The 21,323-nt window shown below is 37.8% G+C and overlaps 1 protein-coding gene across 9 annotated transcripts; it reads left to right on the forward strand.

Annotated features, from left to right (window-relative positions):
- Positions 1-833: 833 nt before the first annotated feature.
- On the forward strand, positions 834-16,931 carry tpm1 (tropomyosin 1 (alpha)). 9 transcript variants are annotated; one of them, XM_088080581.1, is made up of 10 exons: positions 834-1,075; positions 1,430-1,555; positions 6,018-6,151; positions 6,480-6,597; positions 8,093-8,163; positions 8,939-9,014; positions 10,108-10,170; positions 10,289-10,358; positions 10,870-10,948; positions 12,833-13,049. In XM_088080581.1, the coding sequence occupies exons 1-10, from the start codon at positions 962-964 to the stop codon at positions 12,834-12,836; spliced, it is 855 nt and encodes a 284-aa protein (XP_087936707.1). In that variant the 5' UTR covers positions 834-961; the 3' UTR covers positions 12,837-13,049. The 9 variants fall into 9 exon arrangements, with proteins under 9 accessions (XP_087936707.1, XP_042352282.1, XP_042352284.1 ...); XM_042496346.2 differs by lacking the exon at positions 1,430-1,555 and adding an exon at positions 1,739-1,864 and having other exon boundaries at positions 835-1,075; XM_042496348.2 differs by lacking the exons at positions 10,870-10,948; positions 12,833-13,049 and adding an exon at positions 16,073-16,931.
- Positions 16,932-21,323: the final 4,392 nt, after the last annotated feature.

The raw sequence follows: 21,323 nt of genomic DNA on the forward strand, positions 1-21,323 counted from the left end.
GTATAAAACCCATCCAGCCTGGCTGGAGCTGGACTCTGTGCTGCTGCTGTCAAATGACACATCAACAGTTTACAGGGAGGATATACGATACATTATCAGGTAAACACTTCCCTGTCTTGAGCCCCCCAGACTGTGAACAATGCCTCTAGGGCTTACTGGGATTATCCAAAGTATCTCCCCTCAAATAGCATGCTCGCCTTGAGTTGCTACAACTCCTCCCAGAGCAGGTTAGGCTCACCTGTGCGCGCGCACACACACACACACACTAATGTGTGCAAGGTGACAAGAGCCTCAAACTGTTTTTGCCGTTGCATGTTGTCCCACAACCTGCAACAGGACAAATTGAGACATCACAGATGAACAGGACACTGTCACTGAAATCAGAAATAATAATTTACTTGAAGAGCAAATATATCTCCAGATTTCAGCAATATTTAATATTTTAAATACTCGTAATCTTACGAAGTCAAAAGACACTGGATAAAGAGTGAGGCACTACATGCTGTTTTTTGTTTCCACAGTGGTCAAACACACTGTTCATGAGTGTCATGCAGAGATTTAATGATGTGCCCATCCAGTGAGCTTCATCTGCATCTCGTCCATGCATTAAATGGCTTCTGTAACATTACCAGTGGGGAGACATTTCCGTGGGAGCTGCCTGCTTGTCCATCACATCCCATATAAAGGCGTATCAAAAGTCAAATGTTTGGGAGCAACGAATCGCAGAGCAGAGCCTTAAAAAACGCCCGGGCACCCACACACGCCCCCTCCAAAAAAGTATTGGATGTCTACAGGAATCCGGTCACCCCCCTCTTGAAAGTACATATTTGACAGGGCACAGTCAGGCAGAGCCTGCACTCCAGCTAAGTGTTCAGTTAGGCACAGACGCCCTAGCCGCACTCCCACTCTCTCCTTGCTTTTCATTTGGACGTTTTGTGGTGCCGAACAGCAATAAGCAGCCATGGATGCCATCAAGAAGAAGATGCAGATGCTCAAGCTCGACAAGGAGAATGCCTTGGACAGAGCTGAGCAGGCTGAGGGAGACAAGAAGGCAGCAGAGGACAGAAGCAAACAGGTCGGCTGATTTTTTTTTCTTTTGTGGAAAATCCCAAAGATCCATAGAAAAAGCAGGAATACCAGCAGCAGTGTAAGGCTGCTGCCCTTTAATGGAACGCCTCCTAAATGCGGATTAATTACTTTCACGGAGAATCTCAAATAAGGATTAAATTAAGAATCCTTCCTGATTTTTTTTTTCTTTTTCTTTTTTTCTTTTTTTGATGTTAGAAATCCTTCTCTCAGCTGTTTTGGTGATGTAATTATAGCCTCGAAATTATGTTTGTAATTTACAAAATTGTTTCACCCTAAAATGAATTATTGCATGTTTATTTAATATTCTGTTTAACCTTATGTTTTTTATATGCATGTGTAGTTAGAGGACGATATAAGAGAGTTGGAAAAGAAATTGCGCGTTACTGAAGACGAGAGAGATAAAGTGTTTGAAGAGTTCCAAACTGCTGAGGAAAAGCTGCTGACCGCTGAGGAGGTCGCCACCAAGGTATCGGTGCATGAGCTTCCCTAACTTTTCTTTTCTCTCTTTTTTCCCCCTGTCCTGTCCTCTCCTGTCCCGTGTGTGTGTCTCTCTCTGTCTGAATGCGCTCTTTGCGCCTCGTGCGCGCTCACGCCACTCCTCGCTGATCACCTCTGAAACTGTCTCGGCATTGACTGAAACTCGCCTCAGCTTGAGGACGATTTGGTAGCTCTGCAGAAGAAGCTGAAGGGAACTGAGGATGAGTTGGACAAGTACTCCGAGGCTCTTAAAGATGCCCAGGAGAAACTTGAGCTGGCTGAGAAGAAAGCCACCGATGTAAGTAAGGAAGGGATTCACAATGGCACCACTCCTGCACCACGCTGCTTCACACCTTCATTCTCTCATCACTGTGAGTGAGCGACAATTCAACACCACTGAGATATCACACCTATGTTCATTCAAACTCCAACATCAAAGTCCAATTTGACTTTTTGGCTCCAATTATCCAATTACTGTTGAACTGTCGCTCTTTTTTGATCACATGCACTATCACTTACACGTCTGTCCAAAGAAGGGTCATGTTGACCCATTATTTAAATCAAATCCCATAATGTCTCATAATATTTTTCCTTATATTGTATAGTCATTTTATGTATTTTGTCCCATTTGTGCCCAGTCCTATAGCTCTAAGGCTGAAAAGTCTTTTTTCACAGTGGAGTAGCCCAATGCGCACTCTAACATGGAGCGCAGAGAGCGAGCGCCTGGATAAATATAGCCCACTGCTTTATATGGTCAAGATAGAGCTGACATCTGCGGGCTGCGCTCTTTGCTTACCACAGGGGAAAAACACTGTTTCCTATCAAAATGACCCAGGAAGCGCACTAATTAAAAAAAAACAAAACAATAGCTCATCTACAGGAAACATTTAACCCTTTAAAACTTCACGCCTTTTACAAATATTCCTTTGAATCCTGAGCTTATTGGTTTGATTTCTTTCAAAAATATGGAGAAACAAAAAGAAGGCAATGAACAACTTGGCAAGAAATCGCCTGCAAATTGTAAGAAACTGGTAGATTTAGGGATTTTTTTTTCTAGGAAAATACATCTAGAAAACTATGTTTATAAGTATTACAGAATGTTTATATTTTACTTACTTCCCCCAATTCATTTTTTAAATGTTTTTTTTAAATTATTTTTAATTTATTTATTTACTTTACTTTTCTGAAACATTACGTTTGTTTCTTTTATTTTTTGTTAATTTTCAGGTAATTTCCAGTGTACTTTTTCCTATTGTCTTGCTAATGTTGGGGGTCATTTGATTTTAAGTTGCTCATTGCCTTCCTCCATATTTTAAAAAACATGGGGGAAATATCTTTTGAAATATTTTCCCTTTTGCCCAAAAAAATAAGAAAAACTATACAAGTCATTTAAATGTAGGCATTTCAAATGAAACAAATACACCTTAGGTTCAAATAAACTTCTTTTTTTCACTACAAATGACCCTGTGAATGAGTTAGGGTGGTTCAAGTGCAGCAGACACTGTTCACAGGCGTAAATCAGGGGACTCAATTTACAGTGTGGCTTATAAGTGGCCTCAAGGATAACTCGTTGTCATAATCCTTTAATTGGATTCCCTCGAGACCTTATGTGACTCCTTTATAGTGAGTTTTAGCCTGTCACTTGATCTTTTATTCCCTTTAGTTCTATATATAGATGTCGTTTTTTTTCTTAATATTCCTATATGGAAGTTTAAGTTTGGCTGTAGTGGTCAAAAGAGTTTAACTGCTACTTTGGGTTTTATGGCCTCGTTTTTCCCCTTTCATTCTCTTCTAGGGTTTTTCTGTGATATTTGCAAAGTCCAAACTGTAGTCTGTAATTACTGCATTCAGAGCGACTTATTGAATGCCCCTTTAGAAGTCTTTTTCTGCCATGCGTACTGCTCACAGTTGACCCGCAGAGAGCGCTGTGGCTCTGTTAGTCCACTCCAACCTTGATTGTTATAACAATGTGTTGACTGGTTGTGTTTTTATCATGAAAAAAACATTGTTACTGTGCATCGATTATTGTGACATTTTTATTATTTCAACGGGGAAATGTAGGCTTTTGTCAAATCATGCAGAATAGTTCTTTTATTTATTATTTTTGCGGTGTATTTTGAAATCAGCAGCACTTCCTGGACAAATGATTGCAAAACGCGTCTCTCCAGAAAGCTCGCGCACCTCTTCACGCAGCATTTTCAAGCACCATCAAGGACGTCATCTCGCTCCTTGGTCAATTTCTCGGAAACAGTTCGCGGTGAAGTCTTTAGTATATAATAATAGGTTGTACGGTGTAAACAATGGCCGGGGCTACATCGCTGGAGGCGGTCAAACGAAAGATCAAATCGCTGCAAGATCAGGCGGACGGTGCTGAAGAGAGAGCCGAGAGATTACAGAGGGACTTGCTCGCGGAGAGGAAAGCCAGGGAGCAAGTAAGCGTGTTTGTAGCGCGTGCTTATCAAATATGGAATCATCATCTTTTGGCCTTTCGTGTGTGTGTGTGTGTGTGTGTGTGAGAGAGAGAGAGAGAGAGAGAGAGCTCCATTTGATTGAGATTTCTCGTGATGCGCCGCGGTGGTGCAAGCTAAACTGGCTCCATGCAGTGGCACCAGAAAGCGCACACCATCGGGTTTGATAGCCTGCAGCTGAAGGCTAAAGCGCTTTAATTGAGAGCGTCAGGCCGCTGAAGTCAAAGCGGTTCACTGTGTTGCCTCACATCCCGTTCAGGGTTGCACATGCGTTTTCCTTTGATGCACCTTGCAGATAACGGTCCCGTTCAACCTGCTTTCCAGTAACTTCCGTTTATTGCGTTCTGCAGGTGAAACATTTTACACATTTGAATTAATATTTGCAGCAACCAGGAAGTCACATGTAAACCGTGGCAACAGTGAAGGTGCCAGGCTGCACTGTGCAGCTCGTGCTCTTTGACTTGCCCATATAAGGACAACAGGACTACAAAAGAGTGTGAACATAAGCAGCGGTTATCTAGACGGGAAATCAATCTTTCTGCAGGAGCTCAAAGCAGTCTGAGCCTATCTCAGGCTGACAGATGCTCTTTTTTTCAAAGAGGTGTTTTTAAACGGACTTGATAGCATTGCGCCATTTTATAGGCTATTAGTGACTTCAACCTAAGATTTACTTGAGATGCACTTTGATCCACCTCTGCACAGGAAACAGTCAAACCAGTAGTGGCAGTCTGCTTTCACTGAGCATTTTCAGGACAGTGTGAGTGTAGTACCTGTTGAACAGAAAGCAGAAGTAGCTACAGGTTTGCATAATCATAGAAAAGGCTATCTATATGTTGTAAATGTGATAAGTTAACCCTTTGAAATCTTAGAAAATTGGCTTGATTTCTTAAATTAAAAAAAGAGCAACCAAAGAAGAAATTAGCTCCAAATTAGTCAAAAATTCATGAAAACTACAAGAAAATTGCATGGAAATTGATTTTAAAAAGACAAAGTAAAAAAAACAAACAAACAAGACTTTGAAAACTGGTTAAAAAAAATAGAATAATTCTGTAACAAAATTTGAAATATGAAATTATGATAATTGTAGTTTTCTCTACCATTATATTTTTCCCCTAGCTTTAATGTTTTTTTTAAATGTCTTGCAATTTTTGTAACATTTCTTATCAAGTTGCTTAATGCCTTTTCAAAAAGTTAGGTCTTGCATTCAGTTTAAGTTTATGTGTCAGGGTAAAAGAATATATGTTGAATTTAGATGCATTTCATTTCATAATTTGCATTAATCTTTAACCCATGGAAAGAGGGCAATGACAAAGAAATAAGACAAACAAGACTTGGAAAAGTGCTTAAAAATTATAATAATTCTGTAATATAATTTTAAATATGAAATTCTGATCATTATAGTATTCCCTACTTTTTTATTTTTCTCCTAGCTTTTTGAAAAAAAAAACTTAAATCTGCTAATTTCTTGAATTTGTGTAACATTTGCTTTTAACAGATTTCCTTATAAACAGTTTTTCTCAGAGTTCAAAGGTTAAAATACTTGTGAGGGGCGTCTGAAAGCAGTACAAAAGAAGTGTTTCAGGCTTTAAAGGGTTAAATTATGCTTTAATGACTCCTATACTTGTGAAGTATCTGGGGAGGCTCCTCTGTGGTTGTATGTGTCATGTGAGCAGTCATTTACAGTTTAATTGTCCCCCTTTGACGTGAGCCTTGTTAATGTTTTCTCAGGGGCCTGGTAATAAGGCGGGGATCTTCTGTCAGCTGGGGACATTGTTATCGTAGACATAGTCAACAAGGAGTACAGGAAAGACTTCAGGGAGGGCTTTTCACACAGAGACACTTTTGACCCCCAAAAAATTCCAATTCCCCACTGACTCATTCACTCTTTGGGCTCAAGTGTTCACTCTTGTCAGTTTTTCAGGTTTTTTGTTTGAGACGATGCGCTCCAAATTTTCTCCTGACATGCTCTTCCTCTCTCCCTAGGCTGAGGGAGATGTCGCTTCCCTTAACAGACGTATCCAGCTGGTTGAGGAGGAGTTGGATCGTGCTCAGGAGCGTCTGGCAACTGCCCTGACCAAGCTGGAGGAGGCTGAGAAGGCTGCTGATGAGAGCGAGAGGTGGGTTCTAATGAGCAGCGGAGACTCAGTCCCCTGATGTGTGCAGGGGCCAGGTGGCAGGGCTGTGTTTACATCTCTTTCTATGGAGCACAAGTGGGGCCTCTGTGCTGCAGGCGCTCCACAGACACACGAGCAGTGTCAGATTGTGCAGTCATTTCCTAACATTCCAAAATTCAATATTTTCCGCTTCTTTCAAGGATATTTTATGAGGATATATGAAAGATTTAGCAGCCAACACATCTAGACGTGTGTTGTCAGGGAGATTAAAGGCTGACCAGTCACAGCTCCTGACCTCTAACATCCCTTGACTTTTTTTTCTCGCATACAGAGGCATGAAGGTCATTGAGAACAGGGCCATGAAGGACGAGGAGAAGATGGAGCTGCAGGAGATCCAGCTCAAAGAGGCCAAGCACATCGCTGAGGAGGCTGACCGCAAATATGAGGAGGCGAGTTTTTCAGCCTCTGCCAGCCACCCCAAAACACTTGTGCAACGTCAAACGCACAGTTGCCCGTTCACGAAGTCAAGACTTGTCACAGACGTGTTACAGTTATTGATAATAGGTGGATTTCAAAGATAATTGTTAAATAATTTCTTAATTTGTTCATTCTGTATAACTTTTTATATGTTGTATAGTCCAATTAGGAAGCATTTAACCTAAATATGACAACACTTTTTTATAAAAGTTTAAGATAACATTTCGTTTTAATTTAGAATTTAGAGGCTGCATATAAACATTAGATAAAAACACACCACAATGTAACTGTAAGCAAACATTAGCATTTATTGACCCATAGGGCCTGCTTTAATATTACACACACATATCGCTATGCGCACAAAATGAGCTTTTCAAAATCAAGCCTTTCAAAATCAAGCTTTAAGAAATATTATACATTAATATTATTTTCTACTTTCATTGAGTTTATTTTTTTCAACCAACATTAGTCCTAATCATAAGTCATCAAATATTCAGTAATTTTAGACTTTTAACCCTTTAAATGCCAGGTTTTTGTCATGATGCCACTATGCTTAGATAGAAAAAAACCACAAAAAGAATGATTTTCAATATACTACATGCTAAGTAGGTTATTATTTTTCAATGATCACAGCCTGGGATATGTCAATGATTAGCAGCAACACTGAGTTTTATACATTATTATTTTATGCGCATTGTCCAATACTCACACTCTGCAGACAAAATGCACATTTCAAAATCAGGCTACTGAACATATTATACATTAATATGATTTTCTACTTTCATTGAGTTTATCTTTTTAAAACAAAATCCAGCCCAATCAAAAATATCAAGTATTCATAAATTTTCAGAATTTTAACCCTTTAAATGCCAGGTTTATGACATGACACCACTCTTATTTTAGATGAAAAATACAAACCAACACAAAAATGAATCATTTTCAATATACTACTGTACATGCAAAGTAGTTTTATTTTTTATTTTTATTATCATAGCCTGGGATATGTCAATGACTTGCAGCAATATTGATTATGACATTGCACTTAGTGGAAATAGCATGTATTTTCTCCATATGCCAAATATGGTATTTTTATGGCTGTTGGATCAAAAATGTCAGTTTGAATAGGTTTCAATGGCGCATTTTTTACACTTAATGGTATGAATGTCACAATTTAGTTTCCACAGTGTATTTTAGACTTATTGTAGGAGCTGAGCGGGTATTCAAAGATTAAACAAAAATACACAATTTTACCAAAATGTATGCAATATGCATGAACAGAGTCAAAATAACAGAAAAATATGAAGAATGAAAAGTGCATAAAATGCACCAAACAGTCCCTTAGTTAGGGAGGTTAATCATATTAGAGAGGTACACTTTCACTTTGATAAAAACCTTAAACCACATCCTAGCTGTGTCATAGTCATCAAGTATCGGTTGTTGTAACACTTTGTTGTGCTGCACATAAAGGTCGCCCGTAAGCTGGTCATCATTGAGGGTGACCTGGAGCGTACAGAGGAGCGCGCTGAGCTGTCAGAAAGGTAAGATCTTTCACATTTCACGTGCACTCACACTTGTATGTGCGCTTGCATTCCACCATTTGAAGCTTTGAGCATTAATACCAAAAGTATCAGCATTTGTGTCCTGAGCAGTGTGTCCTGTGTTGTTACTGTGTGTGCTGACTATTTGCATGCTCTCCACGGTTGGAATGGTTTTGGCTTGTGCACGTTTGCCACACCCACTAACAGACGGGCTCGGAGAGCGGAAGATGAGCTAAGGGTTTTGGAGCAAAGCATGAAATCAATAAACTCCTCAGTCACACAGGTACTACAAACAAAAAACTAACACTTTTATCTTTGATGAGTGGCTCTTCCCACTTCGATTCATGCTGCTGAGTGTACCCTCTGCTTTGCTTGCTCTGCTTGTTCTTTTCCTCTTTTTTTTTGCTCTTTTATTTTGGGCATGTTTCACGCCTCTAACATGGCAGAGACTGTGTAAGAATAACACCTCACCTTTTAGAGCAGCATGAATTTGATGCTAAAATACCATTTGCTAAATTTCTGATTTTACTGTAAGCCACATCTTTCTGTATGAGTTGCTATTCTCACATTCCTGCTCTGTTAAGGCACTTTTAAGGTACTTAGGGTTCCCTCCTGGTTTAATCCCTGTAGTTTCTTATTTATCTTGTTTCCTCTCCCCCTCTGTCTTTGTTTCCTTCATCCTGTTTTGGTTTTCTCCATCCTCGCTTCCCTCCTTTTTTTCCCCACCCCCATTTTCTTCTCCTTTGCAACCTTACCCCCTCGTCTAAAACACCAGCAAATGCTCTGAGCTTGAGGAAGAGTTGAAAACTGTGACCAACAACCTGAAGTCACTGGAGGCCCAGGCTGAGAAGGTAAGCGTGACCTTCCTGCAGAGTGCGTGCTGTCAGACCCCTCGGCTCCCTGTTAGAGCGGGTGGACGGGGAGCAGAAGAGCCTGGGGAGCCAAATTTTTCTTTTTTCATGCTATCTATCTGTGAAAATGAATTAAAATTAGGGCTGTCAAACGATTCATTTTTTAAATCACAGTTAGTCACAGACTTTCAATAGTTAGTTGCCGTTAATCACATTGCATAGCATTTTAAGAATCAATACAAGATATTCCAACAATAAAGCCGCACCACCCCTCCCCCACTTCTCTTAGCCAAAGTTGAGGAATAATTAAAAATAATAAATATGACAACCACATAACAACACATATTGATTAATAATAAGTATAATGACTAAGATAACTTGTAAAACAGAGGAAAAAAATGGGGGAAATGGGGATAAAGTTATTTAAGATAAAATAAGTGATAATAAAAAAAAAAATCAAGAAAAAATATCATTTAAAAATAAATGAAAAATTAATTAAGAGAGAGTAAAGTCTATACATACCAGTTGCTGTAATGTATAGTAAGCTGATTTTCAAAAGATTCAACTGCTATTGAAGGTAGATTTATTTCATTTGTCCATCATCTCAGCCCGGTAGTCGTTCTCTGGAAAGTGAGATCAGGCTGTTTACATATTTGATCAGAGGCTGCCAGTTACTGTAAAATTGGTCAGTCAAACCCTTTTATAGAGAATTCTTGAGGTCAGAGGTCAAGGAAACCCTGTGAAATAAGCACTCTGTTTTTCCGTTGACAAAATTTAGCCTGAATTTGAAGCATTATTTAGTGCCTTTACTGAGAGGCTGGTGGGACCTGTTTGACACCACTGAATTTCGTAGGTTTTCTAATTTAATATGATACTAGTATAATCACTCTTACTTCAAAATGCAGTGCATTTTGATAGGAAAGGCAGCCGGCGATTAAAAAAAATTAACACGTTAATTACAGACCTTAATTTCATCGTGATTAATGCATTAACGCTGACAGCACTAATTAAAATTTGTTTGATTGTACTAGGATATTCATAGCTTGAATCCGTACCCAAATGTTTGACACCTATCATTCTTTTTGTCCCACAGTACTCACAGAAGGAGGACAAATACGAGGAAGAGATCAAGGTCCTCACCGACAAGCTGAAGGAGGTAAAGTTTCACAGACTCTTTATTTGGAGTCGCTGGCTGAGTCCAGAATAATAAGTCCCGGCTGCTGCATCACACTGTGAGTGTTGGATTAACTCATAAATCTGTCTCTGTGACACAGGCTGAGACTCGTGCTGAGTTCGCTGAGAGATCAGTAGCCAAGCTTGAGAAGACCATTGATGACTTGGAAGGTATGACTTTTTTGAATGCTACTCTGGTTATATCTTTAGCACTTTTTTTTGTTGCTTTGCTCTTTATCTCTTCTTCTGCTCCCCTCTTAATGCCATCATGGCTCTTTCTCATACATCATTCTTTTGTTGTGGGGACTCTTACCCTTTCTTTATGAAGGGTACTTGATTTGTTTCAAGCTAGGGAAGAATGGCTTTGAAGTTTATCAGTGATATCAGGCCTTCATGTTGATTTAGTGTTCAAGGACTCGTGAGTGCTCATGGCTTAGTGAGTGAGAGTGAAATGTGCCGGAGGCTTTTTCCATGACTTTTGTTTCACTTCCATTCCATCATTTTCTGGTGTAACTCTGTTTTCCTTTTTTCCCTCTTGTTTTCAATTTTTTTTCTCTGTCACTTCTTCCTGTCCTCTCTCTCTCTTCTCAATGTTCTGGATGCTTCACCCTTCACCTCCTTGCCACGTGCTCCTTCACCTTTGCCCCCTCATTCCCCCTGCACTCCCCCGGCCCACCAATAGATGAGTTGTATGCCCAGAAACTGAAGTACAAGGCCATCAGCGAGGAGCTGGACCACGCCCTCAACGACATGACTTCCATGTAATTTTCAACTCGCTGCTCCTGCTTGCTCCGCCGTCACCTTTTCTCCCCCTGCATCTCTCTCCCCTGTACACCAGTTACCCCTCTTCCATCCCCTCCCTTATATTTCTTTCCACCCATCAGAACTAATGCATCCAACCATTTATCTGCTCCTAAACGGTTATGCAGCTATTAGGCTTGGGCAGTATCAAGGTATTAGCGTGGTATTCAGAAATCCTAAAGGTATAGTTTGCAATTTTGTCAAAATTGCAGGCACTCCTCAGTCTGTTAAAACTGATGCTGTATTGAGGCGACGTCTTGTAGTGTACAATATGGGCCACCAGAGGGCAGTCTCTACTGGTGGAACAAGCAGCTGAGCTGACAAAGATGGCAACTGTGAGTGGTGGGGATAATGTTACAAGACCAGTAAAAAAAAAAAAAAAGGAAATGCCTCTGCCCTGTTTGGGAGTCTTACCACATAGAACTTTTTTCTACAATCTGTTTATTGAATTTTTCAAAGACAACAGTTAAAAAAGACGGTCATAACTGGTCAGTGCAGTAGATATGAAACAAAAGTGTCAGTAGTGAAACAGAAGCAATATAAAATCAAGACAGGACTAAGACATGACAGATACAACAAATGAAATCATTACCCAGACCAAGACAAAAACCAAAACTTAGTAATAAAATAAAAACTGAAAAATACAATTACAATTTTACAATGGTGGCCAATTGAAAAAAAAACTTTTATTTAAACCTTCACTGCAATACTGCAAGTGGTCACTAGAGAAAACTGGGGGCCTGGTTTCAACCCAGCAAGACTTGACACTGTAACAAAAAACTGAACTGAACTTAAAAAAAGCTAGTGTCTGGCCTGTCATAAAAAAAAAAAGAAAAAGGTAGTCAAAATAATAAGTTTCTTTTTACAGTGCAGGCAAACTGTATATTCACCAATGACTCAGCTTCTTACACTTCTTTTTCTTACAGTTACAGTTATCTTTTTTGCTGTATTTTCTTACACAAATACCGTCACATCCGGTCCACCCGAGTGAAATGTCAGGAAGGTATGAAAAGATAGATACCGCCCCAAGCCTAGCAGTTGTGTTTTTGACTTGTCTCAAAGTTTCACGTCTTAAACAGACATTCTGTGTCTGTATCATTGAAGTCCACTTGCAAAAAATGACAATTCACATCGAGTGGTTCCCTCTCCCACTTCTGCATTAGTGTGGTTATGATGATACTGATCTCTCTTTGTATCGGTATCGTTGGTGTTTGAGAATGCTGTAAACTGGACTGAAGTCATGTGATGCATTCTTTGATTTTGTTATTTGATGCATTTTTTTTATAGTTTTAAGACTTTTCTAAATATTCATGATATTTACATGAGGCATTTTAAAAAAGCAATGCATGCAAATTGCCTCTTGAAATGTTGACCGATAGGAAAGCATTTCACTGAATCTGACTGGCTCACTGTTAGGCTCACATAGGGTTATGAGTGTTTCCTCTTTCCTCTGATACTAACATGGTCCTCTTCTGTTGAGAAGAAAGGCCCCCCATGTGTTTGCGAGATCCCCTTTTTGTTCTGTACTAGATGAAGGTGTCACAGTTAAGCATCACTGTGGTTGAAACCCAAATTTTGCTAAATTAATGTTGTCCCTAAACATTTCTGTGGGAGATTGACTACATGCACCACATTGGTTTGTGTTTTAGCAGAAAGGTCTTGATGTATTCACAGGGGAAGCTGTTCAACCTCCAGTTTGTGTTTGTCAGCGTTTGCTAGATTACAATGTATCGTTGCGGTGCATTGTGGGTTTGTAGTGTTGTGCCGTGGCTCCTGCGCATCTCAGATTCCTGTAGGTCCCACGCCAATCCCCTGGTTCACTGTACCTCTTCTCTCCCACACAGATAAATGTTTTACACCTCATCAAAGACGCCTCCTGCCGGCTGAGCGGCACCTGTCCGCTCCTCCAGCCCTCTCTCGATTTCTCCTTTCCTCTCTGTCTTTGCTTTCCTCTCCTCCTCATGTTTCCATCCTCATGTCGAACTTACTCGCAATCCCATCACTTGTACAGAATCCTAGAATCTTTCTGCATTGTGTAAAAAATAAACGTCCTTCCTTCTATGTATGCTGTATCTCTTTACTCTGTCCTGTTTTTTTTTCTTTTTAATTTATTTATTTTCAAGTGGCTGTAATAAAACCAGGAAGCCTTGATTTTATGTTTTTTTTCATTTTTCTTTCTGCATCTCAACAAACCATTAGTTGAGCTTTTACCCTGCTGTCCTTCTTTCTTGTTCTTTTTATTTTCTTCAAACGTTGTTCTGTGAAGCTGAGATATTAGGAATATTGCAGTGGTGCTATACGCAGCACAGAAACCTTAAACAACTACAGGTACTTAACTGAAAGCTGAGCCAAGTTGTCTTCTCTCTTAGCGTTTGAGCCTGATGCATGTAAGCACTTTTCAACATTTAGTACTGTGACAGGAGAAGCCGACTGGAGAGATTTGAGAATGGTAGGGTCGTTAGTGTTGGATTGGGGGTTTTTTGGGGGGAAGATGGTAGTGAAGTTAAGAGTGTGATGGTATACAGGACAGAATGTAAGATTTGTTGAGCTTCATCTGGTTGCTGGAAAAATTGGATGAAACTGCTATCAGTGATGATAAGACATGGGCTTTGTATGATACACAGTATCCTGTCATATATTTAAATAAAAATACAAACACACATTCTGAGTCTTTTTATTAAAGTTATTTCCAGACCTGCAGACAGAGAAAGATGAGCAGAAGTGAGCATTTTTTTCTGATGTTGTGTTTTGAGATGCCAAAGTTCAAATTGGACTGCAGAAAAATTTTAGAACCATGTCCGTAAAACGACAAAACTGAAGCCACGAACTGGTAAACTGTCAGTAGCAGTTTTATGCAGTTCTGATGTTGATCAGCCATATTTAAGCATATGGTAAGATGCTCTGGAGAGAATGTTATGAGCAAAATAGCAGGTATACTTTACTATTTTTTTTTTTTTTCAGTTTTGTTCCAACAGATTAAAGATTTAGTTTTTAATTTAATTTTTTAACCTGAACTCTATTCTTCCTTCTTTTTTTTGGGAAGTAACTAATGGGAACACCACTTTTTGGAACTGGTCAAATACTGTGCAAGTGGCACTGGCGGAACAGGCTTCATTCATTTACAGCTACTAAAAGTGCTTGTTTTTGCCACAAACAGGCTCAGATTATTATTATGACTGTCTAATAATAGTATTGAAGGGATCCCAACAGAAACCTTTGGGTTAAAGACAAATATCCTTTTAGTTTAACCAGAAACAGCCCTTAAATCACTTTTGGCATTCCCCAAAGGCCATTTAAATAAACAGTAATTTTAGTGTGCATACAGCCAACATATTTTCACATCTAACTGAGTGAATTAAGGATTTATTTCAACAAAACCAGAGTTGGTGATTGTTGGAGGAGTGGGATGATGAAGAAAGTTGGCTTTTGTGACTCATTTCATTTCTGTTGACTTTAAATGAAGTGTGTTTTCCGATTATTAAATGACTGTTTATTTAAATGAAGTCTGGTGGGTTTGGCGATGGTGAATTCTGGGTGATTTCTTGTTTAATCATTAGGATCATACTCTGACGGAAAGGTGTATCATAGTGGGGTCCTTTCTAAAATGTTGTTTAACATTTAATAACAATCTGAGACTGTCAGTAGAAAAAACACTTTTAGTGGATGCACATTGAGGGTGCATATGCCCCAAGTGGTTATACTTCAGCCTGTGTCACAGCTACAGGTTCTCGCTCAATGCTGGACAAATTTCAAAAATTGTTGTTCCCATTAGTCATTAATACAAACATTACCTGTAAAGCTGCCGTTCAAGCCTTTAACCTTTCTGGGTTAAATCTGCTCATCCTCTGTTTTCACTATCCACACTGTCCTTTGCTTTATCTGCTGTAGACAAAAATCTTAATTGCCAAAAGAGAGCATGAAAACACTGTTTTGTGTTATTTAAAGGCCATTCAGATACTGTCAGTGTTTCATAAAGATTTTATCAAAAGCCTCTGGTGATGTGTTCCAGAGCAGGTAGGTATCAACAGGCGTCTTCTCTTTTTCCCTATTTTCCTCTAAACTCCTGTCCTCTCTCTGTTTTCCAACTTGCTCTCTGACTGCAAAGATCGCCTCCACCAGCAACTTCAGAAAAACCGCCTTCTCACTAACGAACTCCGCGTGGCCTTGAATGATGACTAAAAATTGTGTGAATGTTTTACGTTGTTAGTTTATGGTCTTGTGTTCGATATGTGTGTGACAATCTGATCCAGAGCGAGATCCAGAGCTCTTCCGTTTGCATTGTCCTCTACAATGCCTGCACTGCTTGAAACCCATGTTGCTGTTTGTTCAAATGGAATTAGTGCAAATCAGGGATAATTTCAAATATATAATTTTATAGTCTTAACATCCCTAGTATTATAATATAGAGTCATAACTTTTTATGGATTGTTGTGGTGTTTATTTGCATTAACCCTTTAACACCTGGATCGTCATCAATTCTCTTGTGCTTTTCACAAGCGTCTAAACCTCTCAGATCTGAGAAAATTGGTTTTAATTATTTTGAAGAGTTTTGGGGGGGAAAAAAGGCAATGAGAAACTTGGAAAGAAATATCCCACAACTTGCAAAACATTGTGTCAGGTGAAAAGGTGAAAAATAGTTATTCTACAAAATAAAACATATTTTGGTTTGGTGTTTTTTAGCACTTTCTTAAGGTCATTTTAGTTTTTTCTTTTTCTTTTTTGTTGCTTATTTTCAAGTAATTTTCTTCTAACTTTTCTGTAAATGTCCTGCTAATGTTTTGGCTACTTTTTTGTTAAGTTGCTCATTGCTTCACTTCTTTCATGCCTTTGAAAGAAACCAAGCCAATTTACTCAGGTGTTGAAGGGCTAATAAGAATTTGTAACCTGTTTGCATGTTGGATTGCACATCATAATATCAGCTTGTTTACTCAGTGTGTTTTTCTTGTTTTCTGTCAGTGAAGTGTCAGTTTTAAAGCACTCACACTTGATCTGAGTGACGCAGCTGAATTGATCATTAACACAAGCAAGCTCATTTTGGCTGGCTGTTGTGAGATTAAAACCTTCTCCATTTGATGTTCTAACAGAGAAACTGTCACAAGCTAAAGAAGAGAACCTCGATATGCACCAGATGCTGGACCAGACTCTAATGGAACTGAATAATTTGTGAAAGCACGGTCTGACCCCACACGCACTGTGGTTTTCGGCTTTTTTTGTACTTGCACCTTGCTTACCATAAACCCCTCCTCGCGTACCTTGCCCGTGGTGGAGATGAAACAGCCAGATGCTACTCCTATTGCACCGTCCTGCCTTCAGTGGAACTCGACCAAGGAGCACAGCTAAGGGGAAGCAAAGCTTTAACCATTCCCTTTGATGAAGCCTAAACCGAGAAACGAGATTGCTTTCGCAAGCAAGTTTTTATTCTTTTAATGGTGTCTGCCTTTTGCAATCCTTGAGAGAGTTCTTTTTTTTTTTTTTTGACAAGTCATCTGGTGAAATGACGTGCAAGGTTATTTGCTACGTCTGCATTGAAGCTGATCTGGTACGTTCCATTCCACCTTGATAATGCACAAACCAAAGGACAAAGTGGATAAATTTTGCACCAAGTTAAACCTCAGCGTTATGCACATTTTCAATTCTGTAAGACAAACTATAATTAAAAAAGATACATTCCCTCCTCCCAGAAACTTTCCTCACAAGTGTAAGTATACATTGGCCCTGTATACTGGTGCTACTCTATTCTTTAAGCAATGACCGGAAATGCTAATGCATTATAGTATATTCTTATTCTCTTATGGTTCAAAATTTTTTCATCTTGTCTATAAAGTATGGTTTCAGTCATCTGGTTGTGCATTTTTAGCATTGTATTAATGTAGATGTCTCAAGTGTTTATCATATCTGAAATGTACAGATTATGAAAATAAATAAAAGCACGTTTTGAAAGTTTTCTATCTTTGTTTGTAATATGTACTTAAGCCTTTAAAACCCAAATTGGTATCAGTGTTCTTGTGCTGCGTTCAGATGCTTTTCACAATCTATTCAACCCCCCTGAAACATGAAAAGATTGGTTTGTTGTCTTTCCAAAGAAGAAAAAAGCATGGAGAAAAAAAAAGGCAATGACCAACTGGGCAAGGCACGCGCCACAAAAGAAATACATAAACAGTGACAAGAAAATTACCTTAAATTTAGTTTTTATAAAGAAGGGATTGTTAGTGTTATTAGACCATTTTGTAAAAAATGGGGAATTTTTTTTTCTTAATTTTTCTCAGCAATGTGATGGTGCATTGTATTTTTTTTATTATATATATTTTATATAATATATATTTTTGTGTGTTTGTTTTTTGCTTTTTTTTTGCATATTTTCAGGTGATTTTCCTGATTACTTTTCTTGGTGATTTTTTTCTTCATGTTTCCTAAGATTTTAAAGGGTTAACCTTTCTGTTCTTCGTGACCTGAATTCCATGTCTTAATAGATTTTGAAGTGATTTATTAATTCCGCATGCAATGCCAAAAAAAATAATATTTAACAGACTTCATGTTCCCTGCAGAGGTGTAGAGAGTGTTAAATTTGGATCATTTATTGCATTACGCCTGGCTCGTTTTTGTGCTTGACCTTCTGTTTGACTTCCAGCTGGGGAAAATCATGGTCATGTGTTTCTCTGGTTCACTGGAGCTCACTAAGCACCACTGGACCATATCAGTTCAGTTTCAGAATAATCAGGCTGTGAAGCAATAGTGGAAAACAATGTATTTAGCTGAGTAAAAATAACACCATATTTGAGAAAAATACCAAACGTTCTTGTATTCAGTTTATGCAGAGTAAAAGACTATATGCTGAATTTAGATGCTTTCTTGTGTGGAATTATTTTTCATTAAACTTTAAGAAGTGTTGGTGTAACTTATCAGTATATTGTTGGATAGGTTATTTGAATTCCAATAATATGGGCTATGACTTTATCATAAACTATGGCTTTATAAAGGCCTATATATTTCACATGCTATCTTCTTTTACTCAGTAGACATCAGTGCAGTTTAACATTTTGCTCTGATATGTAGTGGAGTGTAAAAGCTTACAGAATAAAACTGACTGCTAAAGTTTGAAGGCACAGCACCTCAAGACCTCACAGAGCCAGAGAAGAGAGGAAAGACAGGTAAGAGAGGTGATAGGTCATTCAAGGGAAAGCTGCAGGTGCTGGCAGAAGAAAAAAAGGCTATTGTGTTAATTAGGAGCTTAAAAATCTATACAGGTCTGCACTAATGCCTGACATAAGCAAAAACATCTTTGGTTACTATTTGTCATAGAGCTTAAGGTCAGTGGCTTCTTAAATGGTGCTTTAAATGTGCTTGGCACAAGAGGCCACTATGTGGGGATAGCTCTATGCACAATGTGCAAATAAGAGAAGTTTGCCTTCATGCAGAAATCTGTTCATTTTGTCCATTTTTTTCCCTTCAAACGAAGAAATTCCTCTCAGTCGTGACAACACAAAAAATGCCATGCTCAAAGCCTTTGGCTGCAGCCGAATTGAAGGGTAACATGTTGGCATTGTATGTTTCTACAAACCACAGATACTGTACATTTCAGTCCTCCATACAATTTGGAAGTTATTGTGTAGGCCTGGTGGACCTACCTGGCTAGTTGGGAACCTTCCCACAACACTGGCAAACATTAACTACAAGTTGCAATAATGCTTTTAAGGAAACATTTTGATCTAATGCTACAACATTTTAAAGATGTTTATCATTTCAAATAATGTCCCTATAAGGTTAAATACTGACTAAGACATAACGATATAACTGCAAAATTCTGAGGATGTTTTGTTGATGTTGAGAAGTGACAAATCATAGAATGTTCTGTTATGACATTCCCATAATGTTACATGAGAACGAAGGAAGAAGATTTTCAAAGCAACACTCAGAACATGTTATTGATTCAATGAAAATTTAATGTAATACGACATGTTAAACAGTCAATCGGTCATCTAAAACAGTAGAAACACAGCATTCAAGTGTTGCCAAATAAACACACACACACACACAGATACATATATATATATATATATATATATATATATTTAAATACACACACACAGACACAAACACACACACATATTTATGTGTGTTTAACATTCATAGTATTTGAATATAGGCTCTATTGTAGCTTTTTAACCCTTATGGGCCCTTTTATTATTATACACACTCTTTGCTTTGCACTGTGCACCAAATGCTTTTTCAAAATCAAGCTTTAAAAAATATCAGGCATTAATATTGTTTTCTACAATCTATGAGTTTATTTTTTTAACAAACATCAGTCTTAATCATAAATATCAAATATATATTAATTTTCAGAATTTCAACCCTTGAAATGGCAGGTTTTTGTCATGATGCCACTATACTTTTAGAGGAAAAAAAACAAAACACAAAAATGATTTTTTAAAATTCTATTATTATTATTATTATTATTATTATCATCACAGTCTGTGTTGATTTGATGATTTGCAGAACCATTAATGGTAACAGAGCACCTAGTGGAAATGGCATGTATTTTCTTCATATGCCAAATATTGTTTAAAAAAAAAAGACATCATCAGGTGGAAAAAAATTCCAAATGCCAAGTCAAATGCCCAGGATGACACCCAAAAATAATAAATGCATGTTTTTATGATTTGAAGCTCCTGACCCCTAATATTCCTTGACTGATTTTTTTTTTTTTGCCACACACAGAGGCATGAAGGTCATTGAGAGCAGGGCCATGAAGGACGAGGAGAAGATGGAGATCTAGCTGAGATCCAGGAGTCTGACAGCAAATATGAGGATGTGAGTTTTTCAACCTCTTACAGTCACCCTTAAACACTGCTTGTTTGATCTGTGATTCAATCTGTGACAGAAACTCTGTGACAGACTTGTTACTGTTATTGATAATATGTGGATGTCCAAGACATTTTTAAATAATATATTAATTTGTTAATTCTGTACAACTTTTTATGTTGTTTTTTTTGTCCATTAGGAAGCACCCAAATATGACAACACTTTTTTGATAAAAAGTGTAATATAAATATTTGTGTTGCTTTAGCATTTATAGGCAGCATTTAAACATTAAATAAAAAAACACACTATAATGTAACTGTAACCCTTATTGACCCTGCCGGCTTTCGTATTACACTCACTCACTCTGCACACCAAGCTCGGTGTGTCCTTAGACACACAGGACACAAACAAGAACTTTTAAAAAAGCTTTAAATGTTGAAGAACAAGCAATTTAAATGTTTCAAAGTAATGAATACTTCCATATTGTTGTTGTCTCCTATTTATCCTTATTTTTATAGACTATGTTTTTATTAACTGAGAGAGCCTTGAAAGTGAATTTCATAGTATTTGAATATAGGCTCCACTGTAGCTTTTTAACCCTTAGGGCCCCTTTAATTATATCACACACTTGTATCGCTCTGCACATGCGCTTTTCAAAATCAAGCTTTAAAAAATATTATACATTAATATTGTTTTCTACTTTTATTGAATTAATTTGTGAACCAATATCAGTATTAGTCAAAAATATTTAATATTCATTGATTTTCAGAATTTAAACCCTTTAAATGCTTAAAGCACTTAAAGGGTTTTGTCATAATGCCATTATGTTTTTAGATGAAAAAAAACAGCAAAAAATTGATTATTTTCAAAACAATACATGCAGATACAGATACAGATACAGTGCACCTAGTGAAAGTAGAATGTATTTTGTTCACATACCTAATATAGTAATAAATAAATAAATATATAAATAAAGTCATATCACCAGGTGGAAAATAGAAAAAATGGCCAATTACAAGGCAAAACCCTGAATGACACCCAGAAATAGTACAATGCATGTTTTTATGCTTTGATGGCTGTGGGATCAAAAATTGCAGTTTGAATGGGTTTCAATAGAGCATTTTTGCTGTAACAGTTTAGTTTCCACAGTGTATTTTAGACTTATTGTAGGAGCTGAGCTGTAAATTCCAAAATTAAACAAAAATGCACAATTTTGCCAAATTGTATGCCATATGTATGACGACAGTCAAAATAATCGAAAAATGTAAGGTGCGTAAAATGTGCCGAACAGTCCCTAAGGTTAATGTGTATTACAATAAGCTAAACTTGACTTTAATACTTTGTATCTTAAATAATATGATGGTCCATAATAAAGTTTAAAAAAAAACCCTCTGTGACCTTACTAACCAAAACAAAATTTAAGGGAAAAAAATCAGTTTAGTGTAAACATGTGGATATTTTCTGCACTTCTGTTTAAAAATAACTTTTAGAGTTACAAATATATGGTACCTACAGTTTAAATGTCCAGTGTGT

This window comes from Plectropomus leopardus, chromosome 7 (genome assembly GCF_026936395.1).
Source record: "Plectropomus leopardus strain MGB_pleo_1.0 chromosome 7, ASM2693639v1, whole genome shotgun sequence".
Taxonomy (NCBI): Eukaryota; Metazoa; Chordata; class Actinopteri; order Perciformes; family Serranidae; genus Plectropomus; species Plectropomus leopardus.